The sequence below is a fragment of the Phalacrocorax aristotelis genome, chromosome 7, assembly GCF_949628215.1.
Source record: "Phalacrocorax aristotelis chromosome 7, bGulAri2.1, whole genome shotgun sequence".
In the NCBI taxonomy this organism is placed as follows: Eukaryota; Metazoa; Chordata; class Aves; order Suliformes; family Phalacrocoracidae; genus Phalacrocorax; species Phalacrocorax aristotelis.
Window position 1 is genome coordinate 27,747,092 of NC_134282.1, and position 15,012 is coordinate 27,762,103.

General features: G+C 39.4%; 1 protein-coding gene across 15 annotated transcripts in view; it reads right to left on the reverse strand.

The window, feature by feature from the left end:
• Positions 1-15,012, reverse strand: part of GIGYF2 (GRB10 interacting GYF protein 2) — a 78,454-nt gene that overhangs the window by 18,680 nt on the left and 44,762 nt on the right. For 6 of the 15 annotated variants that reach the window (XM_075099460.1, XM_075099461.1, XM_075099455.1 and 3 more), the window contains 7 exons: positions 9,153-9,332; positions 4,149-4,366; positions 3,900-4,062; positions 3,613-3,831; positions 2,907-3,097; positions 2,177-2,336; positions 66-232 (listed from right to left, as the gene is read on the reverse strand). In XM_075099460.1, the coding sequence (XP_074955561.1) occupies positions 66-232; positions 2,177-2,336; positions 2,907-3,097; positions 3,613-3,831; positions 3,900-4,062; positions 4,149-4,366; positions 9,153-9,332 (1,298 nt within the window). The remainder of the gene's footprint in view (positions 1-65; positions 233-2,176; positions 2,337-2,906; positions 3,098-3,612; positions 3,832-3,899; positions 4,063-4,148; positions 4,367-9,152; positions 9,333-15,012) is intronic. The other 9 variants (XM_075099459.1, XM_075099453.1, XM_075099458.1 and 6 more) reach the window with 5 other exon arrangements.

The window sequence follows — 15,012 nt, forward strand, 5'->3', positions numbered from 1 at the left end:
CACGCATATAATTAAATTTCCATTTGTTACAGGACTCTGAATACTGTTAACTGTCACGTAATTACCAGATGTGGAAGCGGTGCTGGACCTGGAGTGAAAGGAACCCTGCCCCACATTTTCATGATGTCTCCCAGTGGCTGGAAAGTCTCATCACAGGCTCTCTTAACCAACAGCGACATAGTGAAGTATCCAGCCTGGAACCACTCTGCCATCTCCTGATTACTGAAAGGACCTGAAATAACACCAACCAATACACATGGGGGAAGGGGAAGTAAGGCCAAGTTGAGCATACTGGAAACAAAGAACATGGTGCTTGCTAAAGCAACACAGTACCTAGCATTCCTGTCCGTCTCATCCACTTGTCTGGACAGATGGTACATTCAAGGCTAGAGTGCCAATGCACATATCTAGATCTCTACAGTGCCTACAGCGTTCCCCCAAACAGTCATTACTGAAAAGTGCATGACTGCTTTCACCGTGCATTGGAGGGAGATGAGACCGCTGAGATGAAAGCCAACCAGCCATGGTGGTGTGGAGCTTGGTCCAGCTAATTATATACATCCTGCCTTCTGGCAAAGCTCGCTACTTCAGGCTTAACACCAGGGTGACAACAGTTGCAATTTCCAGTTTGGACCTCAGCAGTATCCACTAGCTGACAGTGCTAAAAAACAAGCACTACTTCCTCCACATAATTATCTGTGCAGTTTAAATGATCTTAGCCTGTTTCAACTCTTGCCTTCAAATTAACGGAATTTGTATGTTTAACAGAAATTTTGCTTCTGGAACTTAGACAAGCAGATCCACCCGAGTGCAAGATTATATCTTTAAAGATAATGAGGAAACCAGTGCCTCTTTTCCTTTCTCAGACAGCTACACTTCTCTTCCTTTTTCCTGAGAAAGATTTCATTCAGTCAAAGGAGGACTCCTACTGTAATTTTACATATCCAAATGGACAGAGCCGGGTTTTTTTAAAAAAGATTATTTAAGAGAATAAGAACCACCTGCACAAAATTTTTGATAAGTATCTTCTGGAAAGCAAGAATGTTCAGTAATTCTTGCCTTCTCTGAAAAGTTATCTCTAGAAGGTAATTCCTCCCAGAGAATACCACAAGAGATATCCCCAGAAAAAATTATGTGTGAGTGTTTACTTCTGGCGGTCACACTCAAGAAAGTATTTATTCCAATGAAAAACTGCTAGACCATCAATGAGCAATGAACACCCAGCAGCGACTAACATACAGTTTGAAGCAGGCTGAACAAATAAAAACACTTTATGGTTAATACCCTTTAAACCTAAAGGGGTGAGAAGAAAACCCTAAAGATGTGTAATACCAGCAGACAAGAGCCTGGCACAGATACCACAGGTAACACCCCCACAAATCCTATCTAGAGTTCATAGTCGAGGAAGTCATTCACACTAAACAGCATTAGCAGCTACTGCTTAATGAAATACAACAACTAAGGAACTCACTGCTTAATTGCATTTTTGGGAGGCAGCTAAGCAGCTGCTAGAACAGAGCCTTAAGACCTCCAAAAGGAAAGTACCTTCTGAAAGCAAAGATGCAAGTACCTATACAAAAGGCCTGTTCCTACTTCAATTGCAAAAACCTGAGATTTCTTCAGTGAAAACTGCAAGCATGAGACAGTATTATATGAACTAATAATGCACTGGCTGCAAGTACAAGTTACATTGATATTATGCATGAGCACTGGCTTCTGAAAACCTATTTTCTCTTTGCTCTAGACTCTAAACAAATTACCTTTCCCTGAACAGTCCACGTCTTTGGGCTGAGACTAGAGAACTGATCTCAGTGTTTCTCATGAATTCTTCACCAAGTTACTGAATGATCACATTCTTGTTTTGTTTTCACTATTGTCTGGAAATCTGAGTAACTACTGGCATGAAGAATAGGTTTCAGTCTAACCTCAATTTACAGAAACGCCAAGCGATAGCAAACCTTAGCCATGATAGCATATAATTCTGGACATTAGGCATGCTGAGCTGATGAGGGCAGTAATGGTTAGAAGGATCCTTTTTCAAAACCTGATTCTAGAGTGGTAAATTCCCTGTGCTGCTTTTATAAAAACAAGCATCAGTATCTGTTGGCAGTAATTTTGTGATGAACTCTAACAGTTCTGTGAAACAAAAGAGGAAGTGTAAAGGGCACAGACCTACCCTGAATTTCTCCTTGTGGGTCTTTGTAGTACCACTTCTGCATTGCTTCATGGAACAACGGCATAGAGGAACCCTTTGCTCTGTGCTCTTGAATTTTTGCTGCTAGTCTTTCATCATCAAGGGCACTGTCCTGCAGGTATGCCACCATTTTCTCTGCTTGCTGCAGGAGATGACAAAACCAGCAAGGAATTCAAGAGTTAGATGCGTGCTTACAGATTTAAAAATGAGTATGCCAAATACAACCACTTTGTATCAACCAGTGCTCAAGAGGGTACCAGGAATTACAGGCAGCTCAAGGACACAGTTGTGCTTCATTTATGTTTTGTTTGTGTTGTGTTGCTTTTGGTTTTTGGTGGTGATTTTTTGTTGGTTGGTTTTGTTTTGGTAGGGTGGTTTTTTATTGTTTTGGGTTTGTTGTTTTTTTTTAAACATACTGGGCACACTGTTTTATGGTTTCTCAAAGGCAAATGGTAAGGCTACTTGATGGTGGATCAAGCACTAAGATCTCTAGCTCTTTATTGCTAGGTATAGTACCCTTATTCAGAAAAATACATAGACTTGAATTATTCTCCAAAAAAATAATGGAGGAAAGAAAATTAACTTTCAGTATACATTGTGGAGTGTAAAGTTTCAGCTGCATTTCTGTTTTTATGGGCTTCAAATATTTTTTGCATTCCACATTCCTCCAGTCTCATAACTGTCAACAACAAAGGAATTTAAGAAGTTTTACCTGCTCTAGGTGTTTGAGGCCTTCTTCATCATCTGTGTCAGTGGGAATGTTGCCCATGCCTGGAGCAGCTGTGACAGGTGTCTGAACTGGCCGCAGAGCAGGATTTGAATTGGAAACAGGGGGAGAAGGATGAGCAGGAGAAGCTGTGTCTGCAGAAATCTGTGGCAAAGGTTGAGCAACAGAAGCCAAATCTAAAGAAAAATGTGAAAGTTAGTTCATTATCTTCAACATAAATGAAAATTACTTTTAAGAACTTACTGTAGAAAATATTCAACAGATCAAAATTAGCACCAAAGCAAAAGTATTTTCAGACCTTCCAGTATGTATGACTGCACATCGGTACTGTTAACAGCACAGGCACCCAACCTAACTTCAAGGAACAACCAATTTAGTTCTAACAGTGCAGAATACAGCACATTTCAGCATATCCTGTTCCCTGGCCACATACATTTGTCCAGACTGTTCTGCTCTACCACAATGAGGCGCATCCAGAACTAGCTCATGTTTCTCCAGACTGCATTGCAATGTGAAGTACCAGTGTACCGCAAGCATTTGAGATGGCATATCCAACAAACCCTGTATTTATAGATCAGTGGTGAATTCCAGTTTTTCATCACTATAATCCAGTTCTTGACTCTTAAAAGAGACCAAGACTAATCGCAACCAGTAATGGAAACTTACTAAATTTATCTATCGAGTTTATTACCTTCCCCTCTGTTGGACATTTTGGCTGGTGGTGTATTATCCGTTCGGTTCTCTTTATCTTCTGCTTTTTCTGTTCTTTCTGGCACAGACTCTTCCTTCCTTTCAAAAAGGCTCGTCTGCAGCGGGTCTGGAGGCTGGGATTTCGGTGGGGTATCTGACCTGGCAGCCGGTGAAGATGATTGGACTGCTTCTTCCACTGCTTCTGTAACATTGCATGGTTCTGCATAACTGAATTAACGGAAAATCTACACTGCAGCATAGAACAGATGCATGAGAAGTCCCCCTTACCTGCCACTACTCTCTCTGTTTTCTCCCCCTCTTTCTTGGTAGTCTTTTCATGATCTTTGGCTTCTTCATTGTGGCTCCCTTCAGAGTCGGATCTTTCTTCCCCTTCTTCCACAGGTCGGAAGTCCATCTCCTGTTCCTCAGGGATTGGCTCCTTCTGCACCTTCTACAAAGTCAACATATCATCCATAATCCACCCACATAACAGGACATTTGCTTAAAGTGAACAAAGGGCCCAAGACAGCTTTTCACCTTTAAAGACAGAAATGCTCCAGAGGAGTCAAATGTTCCCATTTCTTCTTCTGCATCTTCTAAGCACCACTCAGGGAGACTGTCCCTGTCGTCATCCATGCTGCCGCTCCCACACCGTACTCGTCGATAACCCCGTTCATCATCTCGTTCCCGGAAATCAAATTCAAACCTCCGCCGTCGCTCCATGTGTTCTCGCCAGCCTGCAGAACGAGGGCCGTCTAAGGTGGGGGGAAAGTAACTTTACAAGACAGTCCCAGGGGTAGTAGCTTTCTTGGAAGGGCGAGGGGGTGGGTGAAGAGGTGACAAACTGTGACAGGTACTCAGAAAGCCCCTACAGTGTACAATCCACCTATGAACGGGCATCTTAAAGGACACAGGAAAGAAAAGTAGTATCTTACCATTAAGCAGACTTTCAAATATTGTCCACTGTATATCTCCACATTACAAATTGTATTATGAGCATTAAAAAAAACACATAAGACTAAGAAAGATGGGCATCATAATCTAAAACATGCTGGAGCACCAAAATAAGACAAGATGCTGATTAAATTTACCAGCCAGACTTAAATCTTTTTTTGGCATCTTTATAGGTATACTATTTTTTATATATTCTTTTAGGCAATCTGCAAAAGTCACATTCTGAACAAACCACCCATGTTTTTCCCTTTTGCCCTCAGAGACACTTTTGTGCATATACATGAAAAATGGACTGACGACTGTTCAAATACCTTTGAAAGCACTGTTAAGTCTCTTGAGTGGTAATTTTTTAGTCATGAAATACCAAAACTTGGAATGATAGTAAGAGGGAAAAGCTTTCCTAATTCAAGTACACTTTTTATTTCACTCTTCTTTCTAAACCATTCAGAAGACATCTTCATGCAGCCAAGCTTAAAATCCTCTGACTGCAATAATGCCATTTAAATTGTAAAGAACTTGCTGCTACGGAAAACGAACTGGGAGTGAAAGGATTGTAAACACCTTTCCATCTAATAGAAGCTATCTTTACCAGAAAGGTGCAAAGCGAAAATGAAAGCACCTTAGTTTTTAGTGCTTTTAGTGGTGACTGTGTTCTTTTCCAGAGAAAAACTTTCATTGGTCTTGGAATTTGTACAATCTGTTCTGTCTCACCATTTATCAAACAGCTACCAAAAAACACCTCACACTAGAGAGGAAAAACATTGTCCTCTATTCCATTTGCTTCATATAAATGAAGACTGCATGGGTAATATTAATACTTAGGACTGATGTAGAAACAAAAAAATCTGCATTTGTCTCACAAATACAAGAAACGTAAAACAAACTCCTCCTAGAAACACTATGAATGTTAAGATTATATTTTATCAAGGAAACACAAAAGATTAGACTTTAACAAGACCTTCACTATACGTGCTTATTTGCAAATAATTCCACTGTATAGCAATCTATGCTTCTACTTATGCCTCAGAAACAAATAAGTAACATTTTTGCTATGCAAAACTGTCAAATCGATATTCTGAGACAACCTTTTTAAATGTCATTAAGGGAAGATAAAAGGCACAGTAAGCTTGCTTTTATCCCATCTTTTCTACCTGGTCAAAGAAAGGACTACTGGCTGCTTCAAGAAACCAAAGTACACTTTAGTCTCAATTATTAATAGCTATTTAGCTCTTTGAAGTTATATTCCCTCATTCAGAAAAGAAGTTTCCAACATATACTAAAACAACACTAAATATCAAACTAAAGAATACCAAATACTAAACAAGACGACGAAGTAATAGAACAACTATTACTTTTTTGACATATATTGTGTATGAACCTGATTTTTATTTTGCTCAGTTTTAGAGCAAGATTCTGGAACATACTTTAGCTGCTTTAAGATGTTGAGGAAGCGCAAACCACAATGCCCCAAAATAAGGAGTATACTTGACTCACAGCAGTTGATTCTGAAAATGGAGCAAAGATGAATCTGAAAACCCTTTCAAAAAAAGCAGCAACCAATCAATGTTTATATGAGATTACAGACTATGGCCTTTCTAAAATGCTTTTCAAGAAAAAGATCTTAATAGAGCTGCTTAAACAAAGACACAAAATCATCTCGATAGAAATTTTAGGCAAGAAGAGATGATCCCCTCTCCTTAATGATGACTTGGTAACAAAAAACCAAACCAAACCATCTACACATTATTCACTAGTTTTGAGACCAAAACAGGTTCGTATATGTATCTGATAAAGTTCTCTGCAAATATAAGGCCAATCACAGTATGAATGCAAGAACTGGAACAACCAAAAGAAGGAGCTTTTTAGGTAAGCAGTCATTAAATCATTAAAAAAAGATGGCTAAAAAAGGGAGAAAAAGATCAAGAGAACTTGGAAGCAGCCAGTGAGTTTAAAGCTACGGTCACATTTTTCTTACAGATAGTTAACCCAGACTAAAGATCCTATTTCACACCTACAATAACAGCAGTACCACATTTACCTAGAACAACTAGCAAAACAACTTGTCCATTTTATAAGACAAGGTAAGATGCCTTTTCATCAGACTTCCACTCCTAGTACACAGAGAGTAGTAGAAAAAGTAGAAAACCCCACAAACTGACTGGAAAAGCCTATTGACGTAATCCAGACATTTTTCATGCTGAAAAAAGAGATGAGTTTACATCCTTCTGAATTAAGCAGTAGAAGGAAAAAAGCATTAGACTTGTCTATTTTAAGAACTCTGACCAATTTGCTTCTTCACTTTACTACCAATACTCAGAGGATCCCTCACTTCATAGGAGGCATAGCCAAGTGAGAGGAGAACAGTTTAAACACAGCATGGACACGACAGATCCCTTCAACTATGCCAAAAGAGTTAACTTTAGCTACAGTAAATCAGACCACAGAATCTGGGAAACTACAGTTAGGGACACAAGACTGCTTCAGCAGAAGCAGTCCATCCTCTCAATCCTTTGTGCCTATTAAAAAAGCACAAAATGAGCATATTTAGGTCAGCCATCCTGCAGTAAACACACCTGAAGGAGCAAGATGAATTCAAAAGCTGGAAAAACAATGGTCTGTGGGAATCAAAGTATTCTTTTGTTAACAACAGAAGAAGATAAACTCAAGCCTGACAACTGCTACAGTCTTCTAAACTCTTCTCACCCAAAAGAGAAAACAAGCAGCATACAATCTACTAGGGAATATGCAGACCCAAGTCAGTGGAAGGTCCAGCTAAACAAATGATGAAAGTACTCTGAAGACACTTCTCTGTTTTTAGCAGGACACATGATTAGTACTATTACCTAACAGCAAAGTACAAACCAGCAGTTTAATCCATGCTAATTTGAGTTAAACTCACTGTTCAAAGCAAGAATGTGATTAAAACTATTTTGATGGTCCTGTAGCTACTACCAACAGGAAACTTCAAACGCAGCTCTGACCAAATCTGAGAGACTAGTACAACACAGCTGGCAACTCAGTCTATCTCAAAGTTAGCAACTTCTCTGCAGATTCACAGAATTCTTAGAACAGGCTTTTAATTATACCTGCTAAAACTAACTTGTAAGTGAAATTAAGTTAGTTGTCTACTACAGCAAAAATTCAAATAATCAGTTATATTTCCTATGATGGAAGTACAATGAATTTTCAAACCCTTCCTCAGAATATCTTCCAAAAAAGTTAAACACATGAATGTACTTCTGAACTTTGAGGTCTATGCTTCCTTTTAAGCTAAAGCATGCAGGCTCGTACTTGCAAAACACTCTGCTCCAAAGTATCATGCTGCATCTGATCATCATGAGGAACAATCGTAGCTGGCCTGATGTCATCCGAACTATATAACAAAGCACCAGTGTCTGATGAACAATTGTGACCAAACACTGGGGAAAAGAAAATCACATTCTTCCAAGTTTGCCCCTTAGCACTGCCCTAAATAGAAAACATCTGATAATAAATCTAGCCTTGTGCTCACTGCTAAGTTTTAGTACAAGCTAACAGTTGTTTGAGGGCAGAGTAATCCTTGGCAGTAGAGAGGGTTAGGAACAGAGGTAATGGTTGCTCACGACCACGATAGTAATGAAAGCCCTTTGCGATACTGGAAAGTGTGATAAACCCATTGTAAGACCAACTGTGACTTTTTTTAACTGAAGAAAATAATTTGTCCATCTCAGCCCCAAAAACGTCCCATGCTTCCTTTGCTTCGTTATGAAGATGTAACTGTAGAAGAGCCACAATCCTCCCTTGGTTCCCCAGAAGCCTTCTGCAGCCAAAAGATACCCAAAACCAAGATCCCACAATAGGTATGACCAGCTAGCAGGATCTTTTCCAAGTAGGAGAAGGAAAAAAAAAAAAAAAAAAAAAGAAGAAGAAAAAGTTTCAGCCATACTACTCAAATAACTAAGCTCTGCTTCGTATTTGTCCTGCAATTCTAGCAATGCAATGCTGGAAAGCAAGTGAACCAGGCTGACTTTGTCAAGCCCGGGGAGTGTGACACCAAACAGATGCCTAATATTTAGCAGGACAAGATATCCTGTAATGAACTACAAGACACACAGAACAACGTATTTTCAGATTTCCCAAGGATGCCTCTTGACATTGCAAATGTACCTGGAAAACTAGAAAGAGGTCAACAACTTGAATGGTTTAGTGTCAGTATCACTCAGCAGCCTTAGATATGCTACCTAACGTTACCCAACTTCTCTCCCCTCAGCATCACAGCCACAGAGAAACAGTATTTAAAAACCCTGATTTTCTCAGGCACATACACACCTGGAGCACAACACAGACAAGCGCACACCTGAAAAATATTGTTCCCTTAAATATGTTAGGGTATTGAAGACATTAAAAAGAAAAAGGCATATAATTTTATGCTAATCATTTTGTTACCGAGAGACCAAAACAGTATTTCATGACTAAAACCGCATGAACCTTACCTATTTGTCCCAAAATTTATGTCACCTCCCTTTCCTCTGCTTTCCCCATGCCGTGATTCACCTGCTGCCCTCTCCTTATAACCATGGCTACATTTTTCTCCAGATCTCCTCTTACCTGGACTGTGAGGGCGCCACCTCTCACCATCCCTTCGTGACCCAGCCAGTCGCCAGCCTCCATCATCATCTTCCCCATTTTGTTCCTCCCTGAAGATGCGCCAGTTCTCGCTCTCAGAGCGTATAAACTCATGCTTCCTCCCTGTCGTTGCTGTCCCACCTTCCTCGAAGTTTGGTCTCACTGCAAAGAAAACACACACCACTGAACATGCGTCCCATCTTTGGGAACCTAGAAACAAAAGGCTTGAAATCTTGCTCCTTTAGAGGCAAAAATGCACCAGAATTAGCCATAGGAACCTAGGAGAGGAATGGAAGTTCGTGAAAGGAAACATGTGACAACAGATTTAGGAAATCCCTCCACATGGAAAGACCGAGGGAAGAAAATGAAGAAAAACAAAAAAAAACCAAAACACCCACACACAGAAGAAAGCAAAGCATACAAGAAATTATGACATGGATAGGAAAGACAGAGGAAGAGAAGATGACAGTTTAAGAGACACAGGGAAGCATAAAAGGAAAGAAGCCGAAGTATGCGGCAAGAATAAACTGCTGTATCATGAAAAGTGTCATGCTAAGGAAAATGGGAATAGAGTAAAATGTAAATATTACACACATTTTATATAAACCAAACATATTTGCTACTTCTGTAATAAAAAGAATACGAGATCTATATAATCCAATGTACGGCGTTCTTGCAGCATTCTGCAAAAACTGTCCCAGGAAAGACTGAAAGTTTAAAGTAGGACTAAGGATTAAACAAGAACATATTGGCGTTAACATTATCCTGTGGATCCACCTTCTAGAGAGCCAAGGTCTGCATATTAAGAGCTAGAAGAAGCAACTACGTTCAAGCTCAAGGATGAGTCTACCAGAAGTTTAGGAGATAAGATAGAATTTTAGTTCCTAATTTACATAAAGTTATATTTAAATTAAAACATAAAATCCTCAAGCACTTCATGAAGAGCAACACTGTCACAAAAGGATAACCTAAATATTTTTATAAAAAGAATTCACATTATATACCAGTAACTCAGGCTAGACATACATGCTGCTTTCACTGTTGACTCACCCTGACAAGGATACACCACCACCAAAATAAATGGTAGTACTAGCTTCAGGACTTCTGGATTTTGTATTTCTTTAAATATGTTTAGCTGTACAAGCACCAGACTTCTCAGAGGAACCGTGGTGATGGCACTTCTTCACTGATACTATTAACCAGTGTTAGCCCAAAATTGTGTGGTTAGCTACAAAAAAAAAAGTATCCAAGTACTAAAGAAAGGTATACTTAATTTTCCTTTTTAGAGTCTTAAAATCCAAAAATATAAGATGGTATTTGGTGAAGGTTGTATAGTATGCCTGCTTGCTTAGACAGGAAAAACAAAAGAAAGCATGACTAACCTCTATTTAGAGCTCAAATTGTTCCTCCATAGAGATATTGCACTCTGGAGGAAGCAAGCACACACTGTCTTTGGACTTTGCATATATCTTGAGAAAAACCAATATCCCTTCTCCACCATCTCAAAACACTGGAGAAAAAAACCCACAACTTTCTCCAGCTCAACATTTTCCACAGTATATTGTTTTAGTGAAGGACTATAGTGAAAGAGTACAAGTGGAATTCAATCCAGAGTACAAAAATTCAAGGTATTTCCAGTTTCCCATGTTCCATGTTCACATAAATCCTTCTACCACTGTCACAGGAACAAGTTTCTACAAGAATTTTCAAGATGGCAGGGCCCTTGACCTATCAAGTAGACAGGAGAGGCAAGAAACACCCCAATGTTTAAGATACAAGAGCTGTTCCACCCTGATGACAACTTGAGGCCCTCAGAAAGGTAACTGGAATACCTTCCTCCTGTGTTGTTTCTATATAAAGAGCTAAAGCACATTAACTAATTTGAAGTACATCATCAGTATGAACAGGTAGTCTCTCCTGTGAAGCCTAATAAAAACAGACACACATTTATTTCACTGAAGGAGACACCTGGCTACAGACCACTTCTGTACTTGCTGTGCTTTGAGAACAAAAATTTTAAAAACAGTATATTTTGGGAAGCCTCTGGTGATACTGGCCCCAAATAAAACAAAATTGCTGGAGACACTCAAGTCCCTTCATTTGGCAAGTGCAATGTTGGCAAATTTACTTATCTGGAATGGATAAATCTTTGCAGATGAAGGTCAACCACATTCTGGTTTCCCATGCTTCACAGAAAATATAAAGGCAGGCAACAAGCGAGACTGAAAATTTAAGACTGAGAAATACAGGTTGTGGGGTTTTTTTTTTCCATTTTAGATCTCTGAAAAGTGTCACATAGAAGAACGTAACAGGAAGTGCAGGAAAGCCCCTCAGTATTGCTGCTTGGATGGACTTCGCATAGTAGAAAACTAGGAGACATAGCTACAGAGCCAAGTCAGCTGACAGTAAAACACGCAGAGATAGTGACTCAGTACAAAGCTGCCATCCAACAGGCCAGATAAGCCTAAGACCCAGATGATGAGGAATATGCTTAATTTTTTCTGAACTTGTTTTTAAAATGCTACAAGAAAAACAATTTTTTTTCTGCAGAACAAGACACTCATTTTTCTTCACTAAAACAGTGATTGAGAGAAAAAAAGTTCTCAATTTGCTATTTTGAGACTAGAAAAAGATTATTTTTAGAAATGTATCTAATTCTTCTCATCAAAATTCACAGCTATTACCTGACACTCATTCAGTAACATTAATTTGAGAGATTTTAAACTCTACCACTTAAAAGCGGAAAGTTATAACATCTTTTTTCTTAAGATTCTGGAGACTGCTCTTTAACACTGGCAAGCTATCAGCTCACAGGCTCTGTTTTGCTCTTCCAAAAATATGTGGGGGAAAAAAGTTACCTCAAGAATATTGTGATGTCTACTTTGCCACTGAATATTCGTATGTTCTTAGCCCCTATGCAGATATATACATACTATAGGCATACCCTAAGCAACTCAGGTTTTCTCAGTCCTTAAGACAGCTAGTTTTGGTTCCAAGAACTGAACTACTGAAGTCAGGTCTTGTATTCTGAACCTGCAGAAAAGGGCACTCCAACTTGCTGCTGTGGGGTTTGAAACACATCTCTACAGAGGTGACAAAATATCAAATGCTGTTTGCCAAGATCAGACACAAGCAAGATCCTGCCCCTCCTCTGATTTTAAATTCTACAGCATTAGAAATCTAACAGAGAGGAAAAGAATTGATTATAAAGGGTCAGTATTATATTCATGTGAGGATCGCATCACCTGTGATTCTGAAACCTTTCTAAACACAGCAGCACTCCAGTGCGTCACACCAGATGACTGTTCTGAGACCACGCTTCCATGGAACCGAGAGAGAAAACACAGTATATCATGCTGTACTTAAGTTTTCTGGTACTCGGACACCATAGAAGCAATATTCAAAGACATCAAGGTATGTGTCAAAACAGATCTGCCATTAGATCTGCCAACAGATCTGACATTAGACAGACCAGCCAAAAAACTAGTTCTTTACAAATACAAACCAGTCACAGATTAAGAATCAGAAAAGTCAAGCTAGCCAAGTGCCAGAAAGTCTGTGACAAAACTGTATACTCTTATGGCTTACATCTAAATTCATAACTTCCAAAGTTCTACCATATTGTCTTCGCAACTGTTCCTAGACTTGAGAACACCCATTTCAGCTGAAATTACTTAGATCAGAGGGTCAGTATTTGACAGTGTTTTAAGGATGAAAAAAACTAAAATGCAATCTATGATTTTGCCTTGGACTAATTGACTGGACTTCCTGATGAGAAGGAGCAGTAAAAGGGCACCTCTGTTCAAGACTGTCACAAAGCCAGCAATGGTGTTTACAGAAAACTTCAGATAGAGCCTAGTGGTATCCAGGCAAAAAAGCCTACAGCTGTGCAACACTGAGCTGAAAGCAGACTAACTGCAAAGGACAAGACTGGGGTTCTGGGACATAGCCCCGCAGCAACACATTTATGAAGAGGACTTACTAACAGAACGGCAAATCACTTCGGTTCTCCATGCTGTCAGCCTATGTTTCCTATGACATGCTCACTTTTGGAGAGAATAAACAGGAAATTCTTGACTGACAGCAATACTGTTTCCTCTAAAGAGGGGAAAAGCTAGGAGAATCTACTAAGTGCTTTGACTTGCTCTCTTCTACTGCATGCTACACACTTCCTCAAGAAGAGGATAAAAAGGAAAACCTTTGCAGCTAGTGTTTTTAAGGAAATTCAAATAACTTTGCCTACATGTGTAATTCTGTAGCTTATTTTATTGAAGAATAAAACAAATGGCTTTAAGATGATATTTCTAAAGAAGGACGACCTTCTCATTAGGACAGTATCTGACATGCTAGGGACACTAGCAATATATCGTGAAGTGACTCAATTGTAACCAAAGTCAGTGACAGAAATCAGAAGTCCTGATGTCTATTTCTAGCTTCACGTTTTCCATAAAATCTCAATTGCAGGTCTCAAAGATATACTACTCAACTATCACTCCATTTTTTTTTTGCTGAATTGACCATTATCCACTGTCAGAGTATGGGTGAACCAGTAAATTCAAAGAATTAACAAAAAAGAGTTTAATTCCATAACACGCACCTGGAAATCATGGACTGTAGCTGTTTCATCTGCTGTACAATTGTGCAAGATCTTCAATACGTTCAGTTGAATCAGATTAGAAAACCTGTGACTGGACGCCATATGCTTTCTACAGTACAAAATATGGCTTGTACGAAAATACTGCTTATAAAAAAATCCTACTTGTGAGTAAGAGGTTGTCTGTAGTGGTAGTTCAATTTTACTGGAGTTTAGGCGGAAGGGTGAAGGGCAAGCCAACATTGTCCTACAGGCTTGCCACAGTCTTGGGAGTCCCCTTGCACTACATTATTTGCCCTAGTTCTGAAGGTCACGCTATGCCTATCACAATTTTCGGTGCTGTGCCTGAACATGTATTAAAATGTTCCATACTAATGAAGCAAAGAATTAATGTTTTGCAATTTAAGGTTGGGGGAAGGTTAAATGAAAAGAAAAAAAAAAAGAGGGAGGATTTTGTTTCCTAAGCAGGAAAGTCTACATTAATAATTTTCCCAGCAGGCCCTCAGTTTTACTGCAAACAACCACAGCCTTTGTTTCTCAGATCCTCTTACATGTGACGTTTGATCAAAGCCCTCACATCAGCGGTTCACCAAGGGGGGGAAAAAGTGAGAAATACTACCACATTACAGAGCTGTCCTCAGAGTTCAGTTTAGCAGTGTACCATGCTGACCATTCTGCACAGTCGTTCAGCTAAAACATCTTCCCTAAGTAACTTCTCATTTAATAAGTGAGAGAGAAAACAGCTTAAGTGGAAGTGGTTTATTTACTACATGGAATCAGCACCCACCTAATCTGTATTGTTTCATTCCTAGGCTTTAGCAAAATCCTGCAATTAATTCCATGTTTTCACAAAGGAGCAATGTGGAGATGGAAGAGAAGTGGCCAGATCTGCATCTTCTGACCAGCATTAAGCTACAGTTCAGCAACACCCTCCAGAGACCATGGGCTGGACCATTAGCTGCAGCCCACCCTTCTGTTAACACCAACACTCAGGAGCTCGGGACCTAATGAGAAGAGGAAGTGGCACTAGACAAGCAGCAGTGAGACACAAGAGGGTTTTTTTCCACCTAACAAACCGTAGAAAGTATTGAAGAACAGAGTGTGTTTTTCAGCAGTAATATGGGAACTTTTTCTATTCAGCTTTTCCAGCGGAATTTTGGCATTTTCAACTTTCATGTAAAACCTCAAGATTATATAAACCTAAAAATGATCTTAAGGGAGTGAGGGGGAAGGCACCCCTTCTCCAAG